The sequence below is a fragment of the Geotrypetes seraphini genome, chromosome 12 (assembly GCF_902459505.1).
Source record: "Geotrypetes seraphini chromosome 12, aGeoSer1.1, whole genome shotgun sequence".
Taxonomy (NCBI): Eukaryota; Metazoa; Chordata; class Amphibia; order Gymnophiona; family Dermophiidae; genus Geotrypetes; species Geotrypetes seraphini.
In genome coordinates this window covers 43467509-43492334 of record NC_047095.1, presented here as the reverse complement: position 1 = coordinate 43492334, position 24826 = coordinate 43467509, and the positions used below count along the sequence as shown (strand labels likewise).

The 24826-nt window shown below is 43.1% G+C and overlaps 1 protein-coding gene across 11 annotated transcripts in view; it reads left to right on the top strand.

The window, feature by feature from the left end:
* The window catches only part of LRRC7 (leucine rich repeat containing 7), a 464098-nt gene that overhangs the window by 99720 nt on the left and 339552 nt on the right, over window positions 1-24826 (top strand). For 9 of the 11 annotated variants that reach the window (XM_033916815.1, XM_033916814.1, XM_033916811.1 and 6 more), the window contains exon 2: window positions 7739-7830. In XM_033916815.1, the coding sequence (XP_033772706.1) occupies window positions 7740-7830 (91 nt within the window). In that variant the 5' untranslated portion in view covers window position 7739. Of the gene's footprint in view, window positions 1-7735; window positions 7831-24826 lie in introns of those variants that run through there. The other 2 variants (XM_033916812.1, XM_033916813.1) reach the window with 2 other exon arrangements.

Below are 24826 nucleotides of genomic sequence, written 5' to 3'. Positions count from 1 at the left end.
TCTGCATAACTTGACCAATTTGGGATGTATCATCCTGAATAAATTTTCGATAAGCCTGTGCTCATGCTGGTCACCCTAAAGCAGTTTGCATTTTAATGCATTTTAATGTTCCTGGGGCAATGAAGGGTTAAGTGACTTGTATTACAAGGAGCTGCATTAGGAATCATTTCTAATCATGTAGTAAGTAGTCGTGTACTTTTAGGCACAATAGGTTTTTTTCTGTTCCTGGGGGGCTCACCTTAAGGTGGGGAGAGTGTGGCACAGTGGTTAAAGCTACAGCCTCAGCACCCTGAGGTTGTGGGTTCAAACCCATGCTGCTCCTTGTGACCCTGGGCAAGTCACTTAATTCCCCCCATTACCCCAGGTACATTAGACAGATTGTGAGCCCACCCGGACAGACAGGGAAAAATGCTTGAAGTAACTAAATAAATTCATGAAAAACGTTATAGGAGAACAGTATAGAAAATTGAATAAATAACCAGAGCTGATATTGTGACATCATAATGCCTCATTCCACCAATAAGAGCCAACCTCATCAGTGATGTCACAATGGCTTGATTGTCCTAGACTTGGCTCACTTTTGCTCCATTTTGATTTCTAGAGTGGCGCAGTGGTTAAAGCTACAGCCTCAGCACCCCGAGGTTATGGGTTCAAACCCACGCTGCTCCTTGTGACCCTGTGCAAGTCACTTAATCCCCCCCATTGCCCCAGGTACACTAGATAGATTGTGAGCCCACTAGGACAGACAGGGAAAACTGCTCGAGTACCTGAATAAATGCATGTAAACCGTTCTGAGCTCCCCTGGGAAAACGGTATAGAAAACTGAATGAATAAATAAATTTATGCAAGGGTCCTGTTCACTGAGCTGACCACTAGGCTGCCCTCTGCTCTGCTGTGATGTCCATTTGGCCATTTTTGTACAAATGATGCCAAACATATTTTTGTGCCTGCTTTTTTTTTGGTGTTCATATTATGGAAGTTTCATTTGGAGAAATTTCTGTTCATTTTAGACTTTTTTAGTTCAAGAATGTCCTTTTCACGGATTTTCTAACAGGAAATCCCAACATGTTTCCTGTTCAGAACCAGAGAAAATATTTATTTAAACAATGGAATTCATTGCTGGAGAATGTGGTGAAATCGGTTAGCTGGGTTTAAAAAAATTTCCAGAGTTTAATTACACATTGTGTGAAGAAATATTTTCTCCGGTTTGTTTTAAATCTACTGCTTAGTAGCTTCATTGCATGTTCCCTAGTCCTAGTATTTTTGGAAAGAATGAACAACCGTCAGAATGGGGGTGGCCACGGGGGCACCCGCAGACTTCCTCCCTGCCCGACAAAATTTGAAGAGGCTTTTCAAAACCCGGACAAAGTCCTCAAAAGGTGGACATGTCCGGGGAAATCCGGACATTTAGTAACTCCAGAAAGGGTGCATCCATGAATATGCTCTTTACATCTCTACGGCAGCAAACCAAACACAGGCTGACGGCAGCAGGGACCTCCATGGAACAGGGAGCATTCATGAACATGCTCTTTACATTTCTATGAGTGCTGGTGAAGGAGGCAGGGTCCCTGTGGGATACAGACATGCTCCTGTAAATGGCAGCTGAAGAGAGATTGCTGGACGTCGTGATGCAGAAGGAAAGCTAAGCAAGAGAGAGCAGGAAGAAGGGAGGACACAGGGAAAAGGAAAGAGAAATATGGAACGTTGCTCAAGGCATCCCAGATAGCTTCTCTGTACTGGCACTTTTTTCTAAGGAAAAAAGAAAAGCCAATTCTGCAGCCATGGCTACCAGTAGAAGCCACAAAGGCACGTTGCACTGATGAATACACAGCAACCGAACACGGTTAGGTACCTGGGGGGGGGAAAAAGAAGACAGAAACCAATTGATGCAGGAATTCAGCATTGACTGATCCATGATCTACGACATTAAGGCACAGAAGGCAGATTTACTACCATTTCTGAGACAAGCAAAGCAGCTTAATTAGAGCCGGCCTTAGCGATTGCAGGGCTCTGCTCAGACCAGTTTTATGGGGCTCCTCCATCCAGGACTTAAGATTTCAAATGAGGTGTCTGGGATTTATTTATTTTATTTAAAACAGACGTCTTTAATGGCCGGCTAATCTTGTAATCTTAGTGATTTATATGCTTGAGATTCCCTGGACTGAAAAGGCAATAAAATGGCACTATCCCTCTGAGAAGCACAATACCAAAGAGTGAAGGGGAGAGAGGTGGAGAACATGTAAGGCAGGGGTGCCCAATACGTCGATCATGATCGACTGGTAGATTGGGAAGGCAACGCGAGTCGATCACAAACCTAGTGGCTTGGGGGCCTGTTCCCGATGGTGGCAGCGGCAAACCTAGTGGCTTGGGGGAGGGCAGGGAGAAAGAAAGAAAGGGGGCAGGCAGGGAGACAGAAAGAAAGAAGGGGCAGGGAGAAAGAAAGAAAGGGGGCAGGCAGGGAGACAGAAAGAAAGAAGGGGGCAGGGAGAAAGAAAGAAAAAATTGGAGGAAGGAAACATACAGGAGGCTGAAAGAATGGAAGAAATATTGGATGCACAGTCAGAAGAAGAAAGTGCAACCAGAGACTCATGAAATCACCAGACAACAAAGGTAGAAAAAATGATTTTATTTTCAATTTAGTGATCCAAATATGTCCGTTTTGAGAATTTATATCTGCTGTCTATATTTTGCACTAGGGCTCTCTTTTACTAAACCACAATAACGTTTTTTAGTGCAGGGAGCCTATGAGCATCAAGAACAGCGTGGGGCATTCAGCGCTAAAAACTGCTATCACGGTTTAGTAAAAAGGGAGGGGGTATAGTTGTCTATTTTTGTTTGGTTGTTACTGAGGTGACATTGCATAGAGTCATCTGCCTTGACCTCTTTGAAAAAAAACCCGGAATATGAATGATAATTAACATTTTCTCTGCCTTTGTGGGTTTTTAAAATTTTTTTTATTGTTGGTAGATCATTTTGACTTAGCATTTTAAAAGTGTGGGCACCCCTGGTGTAAGGGCTGGCTGGTGTGGTGGGAGGAGTATACAACATCGGTGCTGAGGAATATGATTACCAAGGAGAAGAGGGAGGGAGGGGAGAGACAGAGAACGAGATGGAACAGGGAAAGAAACTAACTTCTGGTCGACGCCAGTTGTAAGGTCTACTCAGCAGGCGTTGCGGGGGCAGGCCAGATGCCGAAGAGATTGAAGCTGCCCTGTACCGCTGGAGACTCAAGCCATGCACCAGTGAGGGGGGCTTCCTAAAAAGGTACCAGGGTGGGGGATGACTATAAAAGGCAGGGGAGATAAGCCGGAAGATAAGCCACGGCTAATACCATGGGGCAGCTTATCTTCTGGGTTTTAAACATAGGCCATCCTTTTCTGTGGCCTATGCAGAGGGGCAGCCTATATGTGGGGAAATACGGTACTTCAAATTGCTTATAGAACTCCTTTTAAGTACAACATCCTCTCTTTTCAGATTCAATCTTTGGGCCTCCTTTCATTTTTAGCCAGCTGATTACCCTAACTCAAAAGAATCTTCGTTCTTCTTAGCAAAGTCTGTTGACTGTTCCTTCTTTTAGGCAAATATGGCTGAAACATCATTTAAAAAGTTTAAGTCACAATTAAAGGCTGCTTATTTGTCAATGGCATTTGAGTTAACGTATTTATAGTTCTATTTTAACTTAGGGCTCCTTTTACTAAGGTGCGTTAGGGCAATAACACGAGGAATAGCGCGTGCTGAATTGCTGCGCACGCTAGACCTTACCGCCAGCATTGAGCTGGCATTAGTTTTAGCCGCGTAGCACGCGGTAATATTCTGCATGCGCTAAAAACGCTAGCGCGCCTTAGTAAAAGGAGCCCTTGGTCTGGAGCTAGTTTTTTTATCTTTTTCCCTTTTCTTGTTCTTCCTTCTTTTACCTACACAATATATTTGCAAACCTTTCTCTACCACCGTTTCCCATTTGCGCTTGTTTGTCTTTTTTTTTTGTTTGTTTGTTTTATTTTGTCTGCGTTTATTGGTTTTAGAAACGTCCCCCTTGTTTTTTTATTCGAAACCACTTTGATTTAACTTTTTGTGTTAACATTTGTGGTATGTTAGGGGCAATGTTAGGAAATTCTACTTTACGGAGAGGGTAGTGGATGCCTGGAATGCGCTCCCGAGAGAGGTGGTGGAGAGTAAAACTGTGACTGAGTTCAAAGAAGCGTGGGATGAACACAGAGGATCTAGAATCAGAAAATAATATTAAATATTGAACTAAGGCCAGTACTGGGCAGACTTGCACGGTCTGTGTCTGTGTATGGCCGTTTGGTGGAGGATGGGCAAGGGAGGGCTTCAATGGCTGGGAGGGTGTAGATGGGCTGGAGTAAGTCTTAACAGAGATTTCGGCAGGTGGAACCCAAGCACAGTACCGGGTAAAGCTTTGGATTCTCGCCCAGAAATAGCTAAGAAAAAAAAAAAAAAAATTTAAATTGAATCAGGTTGGGCAGACTGGATGGACCATTCGGGTCTTTATCTGCCGTCATCTACTATGTTACTATGTAAATGAAACTGTAAAGTGTAAATAAAATTGAAAAAATATGGGCTCAAATTTTGTTTCCAGAATTGTTCTTGTGCGAAAAATTCTGAAATATCTGGCCTATTAATGGACACCGCAAATTCCGGAGGCATGCCAAACTAGGGCTTTTATTGGATAATAACATTTTACCTGAAGGTACTTCTCTGTGATATTAGTGTCCATCAGTGCTCAGAAAAGGTTACTTTACTTCTCTGTACAATTTTTAAGCTGGGTTATTTGCTGCCTTAATAAGGACTCAAGAACCTGCATTTTCTGTGGAAATCAAAGTCAATGAAATTAACATGAAATGGTAAAAAGGTAAAGCAGTCAGAACTGATAAATCGGTAGTATTTCAAGGCTTAATACTTTACTTACAGCTAAAATTAAAAGAGTGATTTTTAAGAGTATTTCCATACTTAAAACAAGGGTATATGCACAGGAATGAGCTTGTTGAATATTGCTATGAAAAATAACAGTAGGGAAAGAATAGGCACAATATCGTATCTGAAAACTCTACTCTTTTCCAAAAAAGTGGAGCAATCTGCTACACAATATTCAAAAAGTGGAGAAAAAAAAACCTCAGTAAGAACAGTGCTCTGCTAAATTTAAGCTCATGCTATATGATCCAGCAGGCACACCTTAATCATAGGTAAACTAAACTAAACTAAAACTTAAGTTTATATACCGCATCATCTCCACAGAAGTGGAGCTCGACACGGTTTACAGGAATTAATAAAGAAAGGAACTCCAATGGAAAGAAGAAGGGCTTGGTAAAAAGGAAGGAAAGAGGGGACTTAGTATAATGGAGAGGGAGGGAGTAGTTACATTTTGGAGAAAAGCCAAGTTTTCAAATGTTTTCTGAAGCGTTGGAGGGAGGTCGAACTCCGAAGATGGGCAGTAAAGCTGTTCCACAGCTCGGTGATCCTGAAGAGGAGGGATGCTCCAAGTTTTCCTGTATGGGATATGCCTTTTAAAGAGGGGAAGGATAGTTTGAATTTTTGAGTGGATCTGGTGGAGTCAGGATTCGAGGAGAGCCAAGATAGTGGAAAGAGGGGAGGAAGGATGCCGTGAAGAGATTTGAAGGCTAGACAGGCGCATTTGTAGTGAACCCTGAGGATGACTGGGAGCCAGTGAAGCTTAGACAGAAGCGGGGAGACATGGTCGAATTTGCTTTTTGCGAAGATTAGTTTAGCTGCGGTGTTCTGAGTCCGCTGAAGTCTGAGGTCAGAAAAAAAACCCGCCACTTATCATCTAGTTTTGTAGACAGGACCTCCACAAACTTTAGGAAATTACACATTATTTATTCAATTTTCTATACTGTTCTGTCAGGGGGCTCACAATCTATTTAATGTACCTGGGGTAAGGGGGGATTAAGTGACTTGCCCAGGGTCACAAGGAGCAGCATGGGTTTGAACCTACAACCTCAGGGTGCTGAGGCTGTAGCTTTAATCACTGCGCCACTCTAGAAATCAAAATGTAGTAAAATTGAGCTAAGTAAAGGACAATCGAGCCATTGTGACATCACTGATGAGGTTGGCTCTTAGGCATTGGTGGAATGAGGCTTCATGATGTCACAATACCAGCTCTGGTTATCAGAGGCTAAAACTTTTCACATTATTTATTTCTTCCGTTTTTTATACTGTTTTCCTACGGAAGCTCAGAACAGTTTACATGAATATATTCAGGTACTCAAGCATTTTTCCCTGTCTGTCCCAGCAGGCTCATAATCTATCTAATGTACCTGGGACAATGGGGGGATTAAGTGACTTGCCCAGGCTCACAAGGAACAGCGTGTGTTTGAGCCCACCACGTATATTCTTCCTGAGCCCTCCTTGAAGATTAAGAGAGCTGACCAGGCCCACCCCATACCCCTTCTTCCCCGTAGGTCTCCCTGAGCTTACTGGTTATGACCTGACGGTCCAGTGGGGTCTGAATGGCTAGTTATGACCTGACGGTCCAGTGGGGTCTGAATGGCAGGAATGAAGCTCTTTAGAGGTCTCAGCAACTATTTTAATGAGCCAGCTGTTATGGGCAGCAGCAAGTAGATAAAACTCCTGCCCTTCAGACTCCACTGGACCACCAAGACATATACAGGTAGGCCCAGGGAGCATATGGGGGTGGGTCTGATTAGCCCTTTTATACCCTGAGGGGGCTCAACATATGACTATTACTGTGTATTTTATAGTACTACCCCCTGTGTGCTTCTCTTCAGATCTGATATTTCTCCTCCTGATATTTCTCCTAAGACTTCTTGTCTTCATGGCTGTCAGAATCTAGAATAAACATCCTTAATTATAGGAGCTCTTAATCCTGGCTTGACCAAGCCTTCCTTGACAGAGGTTCCTGTTTCAGAAGATGCAAATTGCTTTCATCCATTCAAAGATGACAAATATGGGAGTAAGTCAAAAGCTATTCTTGAAGAATGCAGAACAGTTCACTCCTAGTCTTGAGGTTCAGGATTACCATCTCGTTCCCTTTTCCAGTTCTTAGCACAAAATGAGGACCTCGATCCTTATAACTGTGGATGCCCACTGATGACGGTGGTATGAAACATGTTTTGTCCTTACTGGAGACCTGCTGACTAGTTTGCTTTATGAAATTTTCTTCTCAGGTAATGCTAAATATTTTTAAGTTTATCAAGATGACCTGAGGTCACAAGGTTAAGGAGGCTCAAAATCTCTGTTGTGACACATTTGGAGCTTCTTTTATCAAGCAGCGGTAGAGCGTTTTGCCACGGGCTGGTGAGGTAAATGCTCTGATGCTAATTCAATTCCTATGAGTGTCAGAGCATTTACCTCTCTGTCTTGCGATAAAATGCTCTACCGCTGCTTGATAAAAGGAGCCCTTGGTTCACTGCATTCCTAGAACTAAATAAAATAGCTTTTGCTCACATAATCCATAGAAATGTTGTATTCTTTAGATCAGGGGTAGGGAACTCCGGTCCTCGAGAGCCGTATTCCAGTCGGATTTTGATGATTTCCCCAATGAATTTGCATGAGATCTATTTGCATGCCCTGCTTTCAATGCATATTCATTGGGGGAAATCCTGAAAACCCGACTGAAATACGGCTCTTGAGGACCAGAGTTCCCTATCCCTGCTCTAGATATATAGCTACAGATTGGAATTAAGATAACTTGCTATGAAAGTAGATATAATTTTTTGTATTTTTTTTTTTTTTTTTAAAGAATGGCGACCCTAACGAGGTTTAAGGATCCCCCACAATTCCAGGGTATACAGGAGATGCTCTCCCTACTAAAGAAGCGACCTGAAGAAGAGTGTAAGTGTTTTTGGTGTATTAAAGTTTTTACTCGGTGGCTTCCAAATAGATGTGAGCTCTTTCAAGAGTACACTGAATGCAAACCTAGAACTGGAAATTCTGAATGCAGATGTTCTTTAGAGATACAGGAATAAATACCTTAAGTAGAATTGTCAGGGACTTGCTGCTGGTGGTCCTTCTCTCGTACGTTGGTGGTGTCGTTCTTAGAAACCAGAAAACTGAAAAATAAAGCAAAAGAAGCTATCTGGAAACGAAGACAAAGTTTTAAAACAGTGTATCGCAAACAGATTCCAGGTGTGCCGCCAGACGCCCGGGAGGAGGAGAGGCGTCGACTGACTGCTTACAGGACGTGCCTCTCGCGGTCAGCCGGCACCAGCACCTCTCCTCACTGGTGTCTCCCCTCCCCACACCTCTCCTCCATCAGTAATCCCTATTGGCATAGAAACAGGCTCAGGGCCATGGCTGGGACTTTGACGTGATGTCATCACATTGATGTCCGTGCATTTCCGGATGCCCTCCAGCCGCAGCATCAAAAAATTTGCCGGGCACTGTTTGAAAAAGGTTTAAAATAATTGTAAGAGTCTGGGAGAGAGAAATACTCATTTTCCCTTTTTCGGAATCTTCTGCGTGTAGTATTGGCGGAAAACCACAATTGCAGTATAAGATACCTCTGTAAGGACTCCTTTTACTAAACTGCGGTAGAACTTTTGACTGTGGGCCATCGAGGTAAATACTTTGATGCTCATTCAATTCCTTTGAGCGTCGGAGCATTTACCTCACCGGCCCATGGTAAGAAGCTCTATCGGAAATTACACAAAGACTCAAGGCAATCTGCTGCTTGAGGTGAGTAATATTCATGTTATGATGATATTTTAATTATTCATTGTTTTTGTATTTTCCCGTAGACTTTACGGCTTCTTTGAATGTGACCCTGGGCAAGTCACTTAGTCCTCTAGAGCCCCAGGTACGTTAGATAGATTGTGAGCCCACCGGGACAGATAGGGAAAATGCTTGAGTACCTGATTGTTAAACCACTTAGATAACCTTGATAGGCGGTATATAAAAACCTAATAAACTTAAACTTAACTTAAAAACTTAAACTTAAGTATAGTGCAATTAATAAATTGTGGATCTTAATTTATTTAAAACTAATTTAAAAACATTTCTTTTCAAAATCTCATTTAATCTCTAAAAATATCCATTTTCTCACTCTTTTTCTAATCTCTATGATCTAAAATAGAGTACTTCTCTAATAACTATACCCCAATCCAAGTGTTTTACCCTCCCTACTATAACCTCTCTTTCTCCCCTACGGGAAACTACAATTTGTAACTTTAACCTCCATTTGTTTTTTCCTAATGTATCTTAGTTTGTCCGTATTGTCAGTCTATCGCAGCCCCTATTTTTAATGTAGTATAATATATTCTAATGTTATATGTTAATTCTTTTTTTGTGTAATTCGCTTAGATTATAATAAGCAAAACATCAAATTTAAATAAACTTGAAACTTGGATTAGATTAGATTAAATTAGAAATGATCTGGGTTCTCCCCCTCCGCCTATCCTCCACATAAGGCACCCAAATGGAAGGCACAGGAAAAGATGGGAGTGAGTCACTGACAGAGAGTGGCTTTGCCGCTAAAGCCATGTTTGCATGTTATTACCCTCTTTGGAAGAGCTTCTAAATGTTTTGTGTACCTCTCCATTAGTGACAATTATGTACTGGTCTGTTGGCTTAATTCACAATTAGACCACTGATGCATGCAAAGTACTGAAAATGGTCCTTGTCTTGTCTTCATTAATAAACATTTGATCCACATTCCCTGGGACCTTTGCCATTATTTCTCCAGGGCCCACTTTGATCTGTCCTCGTGCCATTTCTGGCTCTTTCTTATGGAGTTCCCTCTCGTGTTTGACCCCCCAAATTGGTCGGGCCACCTCAAAATTCCAATCGGGAAGCAGAGGATCCCCTTACTTGGAGCGCTGATCAGATGGTTACTCCGAGGAAAAAAAAAAGAAAGCAAAATTTCCAGGCTACATCATTTTTTTTTTTTTAAATACGTTTGCAATTCTGTATCTAAGCAGCAGAAGCTGTAGCAGTTTATATAGCCCAGGACGCTATATTTTAGAGTAAGTTATTTTTCCTGTGATATGAAAAAAATTGGAAACTCAAGGGTCCTTTTACTAAGGCACGCTAGCCGATTTAGCCTGCATTAAATGCTAAAGCACCCATAGAATATAATGGGCGCCTTAGCATTTAGCGTGGGCTAAATTGGTTAGCGCACACTGAATCTGTTAGCACGCGCAAAATCGGTTAACACGCCTTAGTAAAAGGACCCCTCACTGGGCTAAGAGTATAGCCCTCAATGAAGGCTACGTTGTTTAACTTGTTCACCTACACCCTTCCCCTATCCTTGTGAGACAGGCTTGGGGAGCAATGACAGGGCTGGAGACGGGAGCGTGGCCTTTCCTGGGCAGGGACCAGAGGCCATCCATCAGCCCTGTGTCTCAGGATGGTTCCAGACGTTTGTTACAAAGCAGAGTCACACACACTACAGTAGTCCCCCCGAAATTCACGGGGGTTCCGTTCCAGGAACACCCGCAAATTTCGAAAAACCGCAAAGGCGGGTTTTGCGCCTGTCAGAAGGGAGGAGAGGGCAGTTGGGGCGCCGGTGGGTGCAGAAAATCATTTGCGGTATGCTCCAACCGCCTCTTCCTGTTCCTAAAGTCAGGCTACACCAATCGGGAGCTGCTTTGACACGCAGCTCCTGATTGGTGTAGCCTGACTTTAGTACAGGAAGAGGCGGTCGGAGCATACCGCAAATTAATGGGTCCGTGATTCGCGAACTGCGAATTCACGTGGGAACGCTGTATTAGGCAAAACACTAATGCAAATATATTTACCCTAAAACCACATTGTAACAGCATGTCAACCTGTACATCAGCTCGGGCATTCATTGCCCAGGAAATGTAATGACAGCAGTTAGCGTAGCTGACTTTAAAAGATGGATTTGGATAATGTCTCACAAGATATGTGCATAAGCCATGATTAAGATGGGTTTGGAGAAACCATTAGTTATGCCCGGGATAAGCAGCATGATGTCTGTTGTACACTTCTGGATCTTGCCAGGTACCTGTGACCTGGTTTGGCCATTATTGGGAAGAGAATACTGGGCTAGATGGACTTTCAGGCTGTCCCAGTATAGCCACTCCTCTGTCCCTGCGTCCATAGCCCTCAGTGCGGGGAGGTGGTGGGGGGCAACGCTGTTCAAGCAGCATCTATAGCAAGCCCACCAGCTGGCTTATTGGTAAACTCTGTTTAAGGCATGGAGGATGACAACTGTGAAAGTGGAGATAGGTGCATTGTATTAATAAACTTGAAACTATACCAGTACTTCCATTCTCTCATCTCTGTTACCCTATTCATAATTCTGTCCTCCTCAATCTTGTTATAATGTAGTATATTCATTCTGTAATTCGAAATATTGTAAGTCACCTTGAACCTGTTTAGGCATAGCGCGTGACTCGGAAATACCAGGTTGGATTAGATTAAAGTCATGAATCAAATGTGATACTCGGGGCCCCTTGCATCCCTGCATTTAACCAACCTGCATTTCTTTAATCTGGCTTGAGTATGAAGAATATTTTCAGCTTCACATATATTTAGTGTTATGACGAGCTCAAACATTTCTGCGCGTTCAAACGAAATCTGAGGAAACCCTGACATTTAAAAAAAAAAATAACGTTCACGATGAAACAACCTCACTCTCATTGTGCAAGAAAACCTGAGTAAGTACTTGCAGGTCTCGGGCTGAATTTGAACTGTGTTGGGAAAGATTTACCCATCTGTAATAATCACGATGTCACATAATATATTGCTTTTGAATTGATTCAGGTGCCAGCGAATATTAACATTTCGTTCTGCTGATAGTGTACGAAAAGCTACGCTGAAGATATTGACAGCACAATTCATTCATTTTTGGAGGCCATTAATGTAGTATTTTTCATCTGAGAAAAGAAACTGTGACAAGTATAAAGGAATACAGGGCAGTGTTCAAGATACACAGCAAACAAGACACAAATCTGGTCTGAAATATCTGTGGAGGGCTGAGGAACAGAAAGCTATTCCTTGACATTAGCAGGAAATAGAGAGAAAGAGTGGTAAGCAGTGAGCAGAGGACTCAGTGGCATAGTAACGGGGTGCGGGGGATGCGGTCCACCCCGGGCGCGGTCTTCCTAAGGGCGCAGCAACAACCCTCCTCCACTCTGCCCCCTCCTCCCCGCTCGCTCACCTGCCTGCTAGCTCCCCGCTCCTCTCCTTGCCTCGTGCGCCCCTTTCCTTCCCCTGTACCTTTTTTGGCGCTCTCTTTGATGTCACTTCTGGGACCCGCACTTAGGAAGTGATGTCAAAGGGGAGTCAACATCGACATGGGCAGCATGCTGCTCATGCTGAAGAAGTTTAAAAGGTGCGGTGAAAAGGGAAGGGGGCGGGGAAGGAGCGCCACTGCCCTGGCCGCCACTCACCCTTCCTCCGCCACTGAGAGCGCCTGGTCAGGGACGGTCTTGGGCAGGGAGAAATGGATTGTAAACCAGTTAGGGCCAGATTCTGTATACAGCGCCTAATTGGCAGGCACCGGCCCACGTGTCTAGTCGCTGTTTACAGGATCACGCCCTATGGCACCTATCGCAAAACTTACCCCCCCTTCTACGAAACTGCACTAGAGAGCCGCGCAGAATGGCCCACGCTGCTCCCAATGCTCATAGGAACTCTATGAGCATCAGGAGCAGCGCGGACCATTCAGCGCGGCTAGCGCAGTTTCGTAGAAGAATCCCTTAGGCACCCGTAATATAGGCCAGAGTTTAACCGGCCTACATTGCAGGTGCCTAAGTTCTTTTCAGAACCGTGCCTAATGGCGTCTATCTCTGACTCCACCCCCAAACACACCCATTTAGGAGTTGGACGCCACTAGGCGCCATGCGATAGGCACCTACCGTTTATAGAATCGGACAGGCAACCTTTTGGCCAATTTAGTTGCCTACTGATTCCTAACATAGGCATCCCTTATAGAATCTGGGCCTTAATGCTTATATAGTCTATGGTAGAACGTGATGAGATCATCCTCTGCATCATAGCATGTAGAAAAAAATTAGCCAATAAACACATCTGAAAAAAAAGGTTAAATAATAGAATGCCACTCTTTCATATCATTTAACCCATTAGGTTGTACACAGTTCAAAGTAAATATCCAAAATTGCTCCCGAAGAGTCAATCGTTCAAATTTGTTGCCACAATAATCATCAGGGATTTGTTCTGTCACCAGCCATTTGAGATCATGAAAAGTATGTTGCTGATTGTGTCCCTGTGTGTATCCTGCTTTTGTGTTCTGTTAACCGAGTCCATATTTGACATTGAGTATGTCCTACATAAATAAGAGAACAAGGACATATGATTATGTAGACAACCCAGCTACGGAGCATAGAACTACCATTATCTACAAAAATGTTCATGCATACCTTATCCTCAGTATGGAGCACAGTATTTTCAATTGTCTCTGACTTTTTGACGTCCCTTTCCCTACTCAGATGCAAAAGCGGGCATGCAGTCTTTTCAGTAAAACCTAAAACCCCCTATCCTTTAAAATTCTGGTTTTTGTGTTGGCTTTCATCTACTGCACTTTATATTTGCTTGCATAGAACATGATGTATAAAGCATGTAACTATTATTCATGACAAGTTTTGAATTTATTACATTATGGTTTTTAACAATACTATGTTTTGCACAACAAAGGTGCATTTATAAGCTTTAATTGTCTACCTCTCAAAAAGCACCGTTGTTCTATTAATGTTTTCCCATATGCCAGGATGTATTAAGTATGTTACCAGTATACAATACAAGATGTTTTTGTGATCACACTGTTGCAGTATAAACTTGCGGCCTCTGTTACAAAGCCACGCTAGCGGCTGCCCTGCGCTAACGGCCCCGAAGCCCATAGAGATTTAAAGGGCTTCGGGGCTGTTGTCGCGCGGCTTTATAAAAGAGGCAGTTAGCTTCATTATGCACAAGTTTGCTGTATTTGCCATTTTTATGGTTCTATATTTTAGCAGGCGTTGTGGCTTGGATCATGTTTGTCCTGTAGTAACATGTGCTTTATGGTTTTATAATGATTGTTAAATCACGTTTTTATAATTATTGTCAAATCCGTTTTAAGTATTAGACAATTGTTATTTCTCATGGTTATGTGTTCCCTCTTCTCTTCTTTTCCCCCTTTCTCCCCCTTTTCCTTTTCTTTTTTCCTCCCTCTTTCGACCCCGCCCCATTCCCTTTTTCCCCCCCCTTCACACTGAATATAACTATCCTACCAGAAAAACCAGCAACTAATGAGATATTACATTTAAAAAAATGACCACAGCACAATGGTGGTTATTATTATATATTTATAAACCACTTATACCCTAAGTGGTTTACATTCAGGTACTTTATCATATTTCCCTATCTGTCCTGGAGGGCTCAAACTCTACTGGGGCAATGAGGGGATTAAGTGACTTGCCCAGGATCACAAGGAGCAGCAAGGGATTTGAACCCACAACCTCAGGGTGCTAAGGCTGTAGTTCTAGCCACTGCGCCACACACGAAGGAAAACGGCGCCTTAACATTAATTAAAGTTACAAGGAAACCTATCCGGGCATCCGATTGGTGAACCTCTCAATTGACTGACCAATCATGGCAAGGAAAGGCTTCATTCATTAAAAATATACTGGCAGCAGTTTAGTTGGAGGACCATTCAGCTTAGAGGGAACAGTGACTGGGCCCAATATTTAGACCATGGGAGTTAGCCAGGCTGACTCCTGCACTTGGCACAGAGCTTGGATATTCAATGTCAGACGATTTCCAGTGACCGGCACTGAATATCTGGTCTATTTTGGCCACTATAGATTTTAGCTGGTTATATCAATATATTTATTTTTTTTTCAAATAATTTTTATTGAGAAAGCAGTCAATACAAACAATAAACACTAGTCAGGAGATAACATGACTTGTACAGCAAAGGAACAGAGCAGAATTGTGAACAAATTCACAGCAACAGGGAAAGTGCAAACAGAACGCCCACATAAGAAAATTACAGGAACAGTCCATGAGGGAGGGAAAAACCCCTCCAAAAATGGGTCATAGAAGGTGTAGCAAGAAGTCAACCTCCTGAAGTTAACTAAGACTGCTAGAACATTTTCGTGTAATTGTGAACCCCTCTTTCTTCACTTTCCCTCCCATCCTCTTCGAAGAGCACTCCATCCCATAAAGCACACTCTAACCACAACATACATACTCCAAGCATACCAAAGTCAGACATCAATATTAAGCACTGGCTGGCTAAGTTACAGTGGCCAAAGATAAAGCAGCTATTTAAGTGGCCCAGTTTGGCAACTAAAATTATCTGGCTAGGGCTTTAAATTGCACAGATAGCAGCTTGTGGCTAACCAACTAAATGTCGTACAACTTAGCTGGCTAACAGCTAATATTCAGCAGCCATCTTGCACTGAATATTAGTGAGTAGCTGGCTTAGCATTATTTAACCTCTCAGAAGCTGTTCATGGCCATTTAAATAGATCTGAATAACAGGTGGACTGTATGTATATAATACACTGTAACCATCTGACTAGGGTTACTGGATTTTCCAACGTAGAAACCCAGGCCCCGCCCTTTTCTGCCCCCAGCCCTGCTCTATTATGTCCCCCAGCTCCACCCCCACAAATCCTCATCTTTCTTCTCAGTCCTCCGGGTTGAGTCTGGAAGGTGAGTGACATCATCCGTGCATGCTCAGAAGCCCTCCAGACATGGCCAGAGGTCAGGGCCTTCCAAAACCTGGACAATCTACCAGGTTTTGGAAAGTCCAACCGGGAATCTGGACATGTCTGGGTTTTCCCGGACGTCTGGTAACCCTACATCTGGCTAGATCAGGGATCTCAAAGTCCCTCCTTGAGGGCCGCAATCCAGTTGGGTTTTCAGGATTTCCCCAATGAATATGCATGAGATCTATGTGCATGCACTGCTTTCAATGCATATTCATTGGTGAAAACCTGAAAACCCGACAGGATTGCGGCCCTCAAGGAGGGGCTTTGAGATCCCTGGGCTAAATGGACACACCAGACACATGTGCACATACACAGACATATACACCCCCCCCACGTCCCCCCTCACACACTCAAGATATACACACACACACCACACACACACATGGCCAGTCAAAAGGTATCAGGTAATCTAGGCAAACCTTCAGTGTTCCACCCACCTTAATTATTTTTCAGGTATCTAGCATGCCTCCCATCTGAGAATTTGATTGTTAAACATAGCAGTCATGATCATCCCTAGATAAATCCTCTTCAACCAACCCTGTAATAACACATAATTGGACATTATTCTGGTGCCTATCTACATATAGCCAGAGACAAGCTGTACCTGTCAACTGGTGACAGAGAAAAGAAGGCTGAGCAGACAGGAAAACCTGGCGTGGATCAGTGTTTCTCCGGGAAAGGGAGAAAATCTAGGACATATTCTTACCTTACTCAGCTGCTCCCCTGTTCTTTTCCCGGGGGATGTGTTTCTAGCAGTAGAAGGAGCCAGGGGGAGAGCAAGAAGGAGCAGGTCCCAGAAGGAGGATTAGGCAAGCTGGATAGATAATTTCTTCTTATTTTTTTTCTTTTGCAATTAAATTCTAGGTACAACCAAGAAAAAGACTATACAAAGCAGAAACATGGGGGGGGGGGGGGGGAATCAAGGCGATGGTACCTTCCATTTTAGTCCACATCTAGGGAACTTATACAGCTCAGTGTCTGGGAAGAAAAATATCGCTAATCAAATGCTCATAAGGCAGGAATTAGTTCTATAGTAAACCTGCCAAATCGCAGCCTTAATGGGTGGACAATTTCTGTGCAGCAAGACAGAGTCTCCCGCTAACAACTCTTCCAATTTGCAGAGGGGGAGCCGCTGAAAGTTTCCCAAAGGAGGAAAGCAAGGTGATTGATCAGCAGCATCGCCAGCTGCAGAAAGGAGCAGCTAGCGTATTAAGAGAGCGTTCCAAGCAAGAGGAGGAAAGAATAGGGGAGAGAAAGTCCGCCTATGAAGAAACTACTGTAAGGCAGAAGGGATGCCCTGGAATAGAAATTTGGCTTCATGGGTGAAATAGGGGAGAAGTGACAAAAAAAGCCAGTCTCCTAAGAGGTCTTCCGTCTGCTTGGAAGTAAGGGATGTTGGAACAGGAGCAAGCTCATTGCGCAGGGAGGGATGCCATAAAGAAGTAGAAGAAGAGGTGGCAAGAGTCGCATAGTCAGGAACAGGGTTAACAGACATCCGGATTTACCCAGGCATGTCCTCTTTATAGAGGACATGTCCGGGCATCCGGACAGCTTTTGAAATCCCGGCACTTTGCCCGGGTTTTCAAAAGCTTCCAGAAACTATTATTTGCTTTCATTACGGCTCCTGCCAATTAAACTACCTGTTCAGGGATATGTGTTCATTTTCAGCATCATTTAACTGATTAGTGCTGCTCACAATTAGGGGCATTTAAAAAAAAAAAAAGCAACTAAGACGGCCAAAAAACAGCATAAATCACCAGGACGTCCAAGTGCTAATATTTGAAACTGTCTTTCTGGACATCTGGTGAGGCATTCTACCCACTGTGCATCCAAGACTAAAGGGGGGGGGGCTGTTGGAGGCATGTTCTGGGTGTGCTTTGGGTGGGTTTAGACTTGGATGTCTTGCAGCGATAATCGACTATTTCCCAAGACGTCCTTGATAGGCTTAAGAGCGATAAATCCCTGGGACTGGATGGCATCCATTAAGGAACCGAAAGGGACCGTAGCTGAACTGCTTCAACTAATAGCCAATCTGTCAATCAAAACGGGAAAGATTCCGGAGGACTGGAAGGTAGCAAATGTTACACCGATCTTCAAAAAAGGTTTGAGGGGAGACCCGGGAAACTACTGACCTCGGTACTGGGAAAGATGGTAGAGGCGCTGATAAAGGACTGCATCATTGATCACCTGGACGGACATGATCTGATGAGGACCAGCCAGCACAGTTTCAGCAAAGGCAGATCTTGTTTGACAAACTTGCTGCACTTTTTCGAGGGACTAAACAGGCAGATAGACAAGGGCGACCCGGTCAACATTGTATATCTGGACTTTCAGAAGGCATTCGACAAGGTTCCGCATGAACTGCATGAAAATTGCGAGCCATGGAATCGAGGGTGAAATATTCACGTGGATTAAAAACTGGCTGGAGCATAGGAAACAGAGAGTGGGGGTAAATGGACAATACTCGGACTGGAAGAGCATCACTAGTGGGGTGCCGCAGGGCTTGGTGCTTGGACCCATGCTCTTCAACATCTTTATAAATGATCTGGACATAGGTACGATAAGCGAGGTGATTAAATTTGCGGATGATATGAAGTTATTCAGAGTAGTGAAGACACAGGGAGATTGCGAAGATCTGCAGCGTGACATAATTGGGCTTGAGGAATGGGCATCAACATGGCAGATGAGGTTCAACGTGGATAAGTGTACAGTGATGCATGTCGGTAACAAAACTCTCATGCATGAATACAGGATGTCCGGGGTGGTACTTGGAGAGACCTCCCAGGAAAGGGACTTGGAGTTCTGATCGATAAGTCGATGAAGCTGTCCAAGCAATGTACGGCGGCGGCGGCGAAAAGGGCAAACAGAATGCTAGGAATGATAAAGAAGGGGATCACGAACAGATTGGAGAAGGTTATCATGCCGCTGTATCCGACCATGGTGCGCCCTCACCTGAAGTACTGCGTACAGCATTGGTCGCCATACATGAAGAAAGAAACAATACTACTCCTACTCGAAAGGATCCCGAGAAGAGTGACTAAGATGGTTAAGGGGTTGGAGGAGCTGCCGTACAGTGAAAGATTAGAGAAACTGGGCCTCTTATCCCTCGAACAGAGGAGACTGAGAGGGGACATGATCGAAACATTCAAGGTACTGAAGGGGATAGACTTAGTAGATAAAGACAGGTTGTTCACCCTCTCCATGATAGGAAGAATGAGAGGGCACTATCTGAAGTTAAAAGGGGATAGATTCCGTTCAAACGTAAGGAAGTTCTTCTTCATCCAAAGAGTGGTAGAAAACTGGAACGCTCTTCTGGAGTCTATCATAGGGGAAAACACCCTCCAAGTTAGACAAGTTCCTGCTGAACAAGGACGTGCGCTGGTAGGGCAAGTCCCTGTTAGGGCGCTGCTCTTTGACCAAAGGGCCGCCATTTGAGCGGACTGCTGGGCATGATGGACCACTGGTCTGACCCAGCAGCGGCATTTCTTATGTTCTCCAGACTTGTTTTAAAAGCATCTAAATTCCAAAAAGATACTCAAACTGACCAGATAGTCACTAGAGGAATGAAGGCATGACCTCCCCACACTCCTCCAGTGGTCGATGACCTCCTCCCAAACCACAAAAATCTGAATGAAACAGTGCATACCTGTCTCTAGGACAGCAGCACCTAGTATGGTAAATCCTTGAAGTATATTAAACAGGTGTCTTAAGTAGCCTGGTGCGTGGGCTAGTGAGCCATAGAGAAGAGGACCATGGCCCATAAGCCACTCTAACCACTACAATAATGATGGAAAGTGTGAGCCCACCAAAACCCTACTCTACTGCCATATAGGTGCCACCTGTAGCCAAGAGGGCTACTGGGATGGTAGACGGATGAGTCTAGTAGGTTTTGGGGGAGTTTTGGAGGGCTCAGCATAAATTATAAGAGGTATATGTTGATGTTCACTCGTTATGTGATGTGCACCACTGCTCTATTGGCATGTCTGTGTGGTCAGTGCATTACAATGCTGGCCCCTCCCATGTTCAGTGGTCTTGAGTTGGATGTTTTTGTGGTTGAAAATGGCAAACAATGTTGGACAGCCTAAGGTTGGTTGTCCTGGCAGCCAAGACGTCTAAGCAGGCAATTTTTTTAAAAAAATATTTATATATTGGGACATCTAGCAGTTTTACCAGTTTCAAAATTTTATTTATTTATATAAAAAATTTATTATATTCCGTTTAAAACAACATTTATATACATAACTCCAGTTATTGCTACATCATTACATTACAAACATATGATCTTTCACAAATCTTCAATCATAAATTACAGAAAAAGATAAGTCTGCCAAATCTACAGATATGTTCTGACAAGCAGGTAAGTTTCCAGAGATTTCTTAAAAGACTTTAGATTTGACACAGACATAATATACTGTACCTTTTCTTCGCCTTTGAGTTTCAATGTCTTGCGGGAAACATCCAAAGTCAGACTTAGACATTCTATTGAAAATGCTCCTTAATGTTTGGTTAGTACCTAACTGAAAACTAGCTATTATGTGGGCAGTATGGAGGCAGAGTCATCATAAGGTAACTGCATAAACAGGACCATATAAAAGTTAGTTCTGTCTTTAGGCGGAGCCCCATGGCCAGTTGAGTGCTGAATATTACACTTTACTGACTTTTAGCCGGCTCTGCAAATTTGAAAATTCAGGGCCAAAGCCAGGACATGGCCCGGCATTGAATTTACAGGCATAACACTGGCAGTGGTCAGCAAAATATTCAGCGCCACTGTCAAAATACGAGGTCCAGTATAGTAATTTAAAGAAAATCATCAAAGTATTTGGATTAAGATTGTGCATTTTGAATGCAATTTTCAAAGAAATTGACCTGGGCAAAATGGCCTGACTGAAAATTCCCCTCCTTAAAGGTGACTTAAAATAGTCGCAGCTTCAGTAGTGCCCACAGATTACTCCTGGTGAAATTCTGCAATTGCAGAATTTGTGCAAAATTCCTCACCCCCCTCAGAACTTATAGAATTCTACATATACTGTGCAGAATTCAGTGTAAACATGGGCAGTAGAGGAGGAAGTGAACTGCTACTCAGCGGGTCACTTCCTCCTCCTGTGCCAGCTTAGACCCAACTGTTTATTTGAACTGCTATCTCGCACGAGCAGAATTCCGCCAGGAGTAACAGATTTAGCTGCATTTAAAAGCAGCATATCTAGGGGCATGTTTAGGCTAGGAGAAAAAAAAGAGGGCACAAGTGCGCAGTTTTTAACTGCATGCTTGCTATTTTGGCTCTTGTCAGTCACCCACACAAATAAATGCAAAGTATCCAGATGCATGCTTTTATTCCTGAGTTATTTCCCTTTTGAAAATGTGCATATACCCCCCAGATTCTATACACCGTGACCAAAGTTGTGTGCACAGATCTGTGCACATTGCCAATTCACGTGCACAATTTAATTGATTAACAAAACAGTCAGCACTGATAATTTACCCATTAACAAGCAATTATTGTTACCAATTGGCACCAATTAGAATTTACACACACAGCTTTCTAAGTGTATTCTATAAAGTTATGCATCTAAATTCTACAGTGTGGATCAGAAAAGGGGGTGTGGCCAGGGAGGGGCATGGGTAAGTCTTTTGCTTTCCCAATCCATGCCCAATGTAGGCACAGGCCTGGTTTTCATTGGGACAAATGGTCGCACCTAAATGTTAGTCACGCAGATGGGTGCTAGGCATATTCTTTTTTTTTTTACATATTTACTATTTTATTTAGTTACAATAGTGTAATACATTTAGATTGAAAATAACAAAATATAACAAAGAATACACAATCTCAAACAATAATATTATACAATCATAGCTATACCCCTTTCCATCAATTATTAATATTGACAATATTAAACATCTTTAATATGAAGAATTAATATCTATATTTTCATTATTTTTCCCTACCCTACCCCCCATTCCATCCCAGATGTGTAATGAAAAAACTCAGAAGGGAACATATTATCTTTTAATGTGAAACAGCAAATAAAGCCAATGGACTCCATATTTTGTTAAATAAAACACTAAACCCTAAACATTCTGCGTTCATTCTCTCATATTTATATGTATTACATACATTTGTCCACCAAAATGTATAATTTAACCTGTCATGATTTTTCCAGTGCTAGGCATATTCTATAAACCACATCTATCTCCAGAGGTGGTTTATAAAATAGCACTATGCAAATTTTTTTCAGCTGTGATTTTTTTTTTTTTTTAAGGCAACGCATATAGAATTTGGTCCATAGTGTGTGAATTAAAAGCCCCTGCACACTTTGCGCTTACACGGGCTATTTGAAAAGTCCTCTCCAATTTTACTAACAGATGCTTTTTCAATGAACTCTTTGGAAGGTAAAAGATTTCGCTGCAAAATAATTTGGGAAGATTTTCTTTTCAAGGCTGCTGGTTGGAATTATGCTTCCCCTCTTTGTAAGAAAGCGTGTTTAAATTAATTACCCTGGGCTATATCCTTTGCATAAATGCTGATGCGGCCAAATTGAGTGATTCACCGCTGTCTAGTCAGGAGGGTTCGATTAATTAAAACCTGGCCGCTGCCAAGATCTTTCTCTCCGGTGCAAATGTCCCTGAGCACATTAAGGCCATTGTGTTATAAACCTAAGACATATTCATAACGATGTTGCTCTGCGAAAGTGAAGTTCAGCGCACAGACCTTCCAGCTCGTGCCAGCTGTCAGCTATTTGTTTTACACAAATTGTAATGTGGTGCCATATTTGGTTGCAGGGCCTACAATCGAAGCATCTACTGATAGGAAAACGCTGAAAATTAATACAGTATCAGTTTGATTTATTGTTTAACTAGCTGATCACCCGGCGTTGCCTAGATATTTATTTATCCCCTTCCGGTATTGATAGACTTGTATTCAGTGATTACGGCTGGAACTTGGGACTTAAACGGCATTGGGAGTGTTATCCCAGTGAGCCTGAAAACTAAGGATTAGACACCCCCTTCCCACCCCACAGTATTTTTTCACAGATAGTAAGTCATATGTATACTAAGTTTGGTTGAAATCTCTCCATGGTTTATGGATAATTTTTACATGTCACCTCCTTCCCACCCCCCACAGTATTTTACCCCCAGATAGTAAGTCATACGTATAAGAACATTGCCACTGCTGGGTCAGACCAGTGGTCCATCGTGCCCAGCAGTCTGCTCTTGCGGCGGCCCTTAGATCAAGCACCAGTGCCCTAACTGAGACTAGGCTTACCTGCGTGCATTCTGGTTCAGCAGGAACTTTATCTTGAATCCCTGGAGGATGTTTTCCCCTATAACAGCCTCCGGAAGAGGGTTCCAGTTTTCCGCCACTCTCTGGGTGAAGAAGAACTTCCTTACGTTTGGACGGAATCTATCCCCTTTTAACTTTAGAGAGTGCTCTCTCGTTCTCTCTACCTTGCAGAGGGTGAACAACTTGTCTTTATCTACCAAGTCTGTTCCCTTCATTATCTTGAATGTGTCAGTCAAGCCCATTAAAAAAAGAAAAAAAAAGCTGCCGACAGCAGTGACAGGAGGCTGCTTCTCCTGTCACTACTGTCAGGGCTGCCCCAACTCAATCGCGACTCAGATAGTCAATCAATCCCTGTTTTAAAATCAGACAGGAATCGGCCAACAGCGATTGAATCGCTATCTTTAGTGAATCTGAGCCTAAGTGCTTTGCCCAAGGTCTGCCCAAGGAACTGCAGTGGGAATCGAGCCCAGTTTGCCAGGATCAAAGCCTGCTGCAGTAACCAATAGCAGGAATAAGCTGCTGAGAAGGAAGGGGTGGATTCGGAAGCTACTGGAAGAGAGGAAAAGAGCATTATACAGAGAAGAAAGGGAGAGAGAGCTGCTCCCAAGAAATCCAGGAACTTGCCCTGAATTTGGATCTACGGACATAGTGTTGTCCTAGAATTCCCATGCCTCAAGGAGATAAGAATATGGGGTTCTAAGAAGCTATAGAGAGGGGGCAGAGGTATGGAAGAGGAGAGACACAAAGAGGAGGGGAGTGAGGGAGATGCTGGATGGAAAGGGGAGGGGGGCATAAGCTGTATAGAAGGAGGAAGACAGAAGCCTGGATAGAAGAGAGGAGAGACAGGAAGGACAGTGGCGTACCTAGCATATGTGACACATGAGGCCCATCATTTTTGACACCCCCCCTCATCTATATGAAAAACATGATTTATATTAACAATCCACACATCACACAACAAGAATGTACCTAGGAAAAGGCAGCATCTTATATACTCACCCACTGTAAAACTAAACAAGCGTGACTAGCACAGATTGATCCTGCACAGTCAATGCTAACAGAGAACCATGTCTTTTGTACACACAGAACACACCTTCGCCCAATATGATATATGTAATCACAAACTAAATCCCCACCCCCTTTTACAAAACCATAGTGCGGTTTTTAGTACTGGCCACGGCGGTAACAGCTCCGGCGCTCATTGAATTCCTAGGAGCGTCGGAGCTGTTACCACCAAGACCGGCGCTAAAACCATGCTACAGTTTTGTGAAAAGGCTTTACTGAAAGGTAGGGCGATATCTCTTTTTTATAGCATCTTAAGAGATCACACCTTCACCTTAATCCATGAACCATTGGGGCTCTATCCTAAAGACCACGCTTTCTGAAATAGATTGGGAACTCTTCTGGTCATCTACAAATCGTCCTCTATTATCCTCAAGAGTTTCGCAATCAATGTTCTTTGTTATGTGGAATGTAGTATGGACTCCATTTCGAATGTGGAAAGCGAAACTGAAACAAGACCCTACCTGTTGGAACTGTTTGAAAGAGCCTGGAACTCTTGATCACATGCTTCTTCACTGCACTATGGTTCATTCCTTTTGGATTCGTATCTGGGACACCATAAAATCTATTACCAAATGTTCAGAAGCTATTTCCATAGATATTATAATCCTTCGTTCTCAACACCCTTGTTTCACACTATCAAACTGTCCTCCTAAACTTATTGTCACCATGATTGTGACAACTCTTATGCACATTTTGAAAAATTGGAAGTCACCCACACTACTAGACTACACCTTTTGGTGGAACTCATTGAGCATGTACCACAAATTCGAATCATATGCATATGAAAAGAATACGATATCTCGTT